Raw genomic sequence first — 1,701 nt, 5'->3', positions numbered from 1 at the left:
CCAAACTCTGCGCATCCAGGGCTACTGTAAATATAATGCAAACCGACTGACCCTCCAAACTTGGTGCATTGGCGCACACAGAGAATTTTTAACTCCGTGCACGTATGAAATCCTAAATCCTAAATAGCAAACCACCCCCCACCTCCCCTCCCCTCCCTCGAAAATGCAATTAACAAAATAAACCATTCTCCAAATTAGAACAACAAATGCAGAGCGATTGGTATCTTAACCCCCGGCTAGACTCCTGTCCGCAGCACATGCCTGCGCTGTTTTGAGCACTATATTTGACAATGACCTTCCCAAAATATCAGGGAGCGCGCAGCGCATGACGCTGTCAGGCATAACACAGGGGCTATATGCAGCACATAGACTAAGATTAACTTTTGTTTTCGATTTCATTCTAATAATATTCAGCAAAGTTGTTTTAAATGCCCAATATCCCGTAAATAATAATGGGGGGAATTTGTGTCAGAAATTCATACACACATAGGCTACATCTGTTTAATTATTTAAACACTATGGGGTGTCTTAAGGTAGCGGTTCACGACTCGTGCTTCTGTGGCCCAACAAATCAATTTGACAGACTTGTGTCAGTCAAAATGAGGATAAATTGCATTCCGGCATATTAAAATAAGTTTCACTTCCATTTGGTTTTGGCTCTCTGACCTGCCAGCCGTCTCTCCCGGACATTCCTCCACAGCAGATCCCAAGCCTTGGACGTGGAGTCCCGCAGCTGCTCGCTGATCGACCGCCGCAGCTGCAGCTTGGCAGACCTTCGCTGGGTTGTCATTGCGGTGCAGCCGGACGCATATTCCCTGACAACGAAACCAGCGCTCCGTCAACAAGCCGTTATTCCTCAATCCCTCCTATTTCCACTGTGGATAGCCCCGGCTGGGACAGTGCGCACCCGGCGTCCGCTGCTGCCGCTGCGTCTGGCTGCCGCAATGGTCGTCACCGCTCCACCTGGTATAAAAGCTCCTCTCGCGCTGCGTCACCTTCCTGCACCAGCGAAGGCGGATGAGGATTTGGATTCACTAATACTGAGTTAATTCATCCAGCATTTCTGCCCTCCTCACCCCCCTGCCAGACTCATCTACAGCCGCCGGTAGGGCGAAGGTGCAGCAGTGTTTCAGCATAACTTCTGCATGTGAGCCTGGACCTCTGACATGACGAGCCAGATGTGAGAGGCGGTTTTCCCCCTCCCCGTATGTGAGACTCTCTCTCTCTCTCTCTCCCTCCCTCCTTCTCTCTCACACACTGACCAAACCTACATGCTCTCCACGACCCAAACCCACACCCACCCACCCAAACAAGGATCTCTTTCAATCCCCTTGATACACACACAGTAATATGCCACACACACGCACACAAGTTAAGCAACTGAGCTGTGTAAAGCTTTTCTTAGCATCTCTGGCCATTCCATCACAGGTTTGACCTTAGAGCTGCACAAATTGTAGCAACAGACATGTTGGGCATCATAGTTATGGACTTCAAGATCATTTTCCATATTTTCCGTATTACTTCCTTTCTTTTCCAATCGATTCATGTTTTAAATCTTGAAGAAATAAACCAAAAAAAGTGAACAAAACTCAAGCTGCAAATTTTGTCTCATCTGCTGCCAAAAACTAAAAAGGTATGCAATTTACAAGCTAAGGAAATGAAGAACAGCAGCAAATCCATTTAAGAAGTTGGATACAGTAA

General features: G+C 47.3%; 1 protein-coding gene across 1 annotated transcript in view; it reads right to left on the bottom strand.

Moving 5' to 3' along the window:
* Positions 1-1,140, bottom strand: part of LOC118331370 (stAR-related lipid transfer protein 13-like) — a 24,394-nt gene extending 23,254 nt beyond the window's left edge. The window contains exon 1 of the mRNA XM_035666248.1: positions 667-1,140. Coding sequence (XP_035522141.1) covers positions 667-790 — 124 coding nt within the window. The 5' untranslated portion in view covers positions 791-1,140. The remainder of the gene's footprint in view (positions 1-666) is intronic.
* Positions 1,141-1,701: the final 561 nt, after the last annotated feature.

Source organism: Morone saxatilis, unplaced genomic scaffold (assembly GCF_004916995.1).
Source record: "Morone saxatilis isolate NCDOM2014 unplaced genomic scaffold, NCSU_SB_2.0 Contig20, whole genome shotgun sequence".
NCBI lineage: Eukaryota > Metazoa > Chordata > Actinopteri > Moronidae > Morone > Morone saxatilis.
This window is presented reverse-complemented; position numbering and strand designations above follow the sequence as displayed.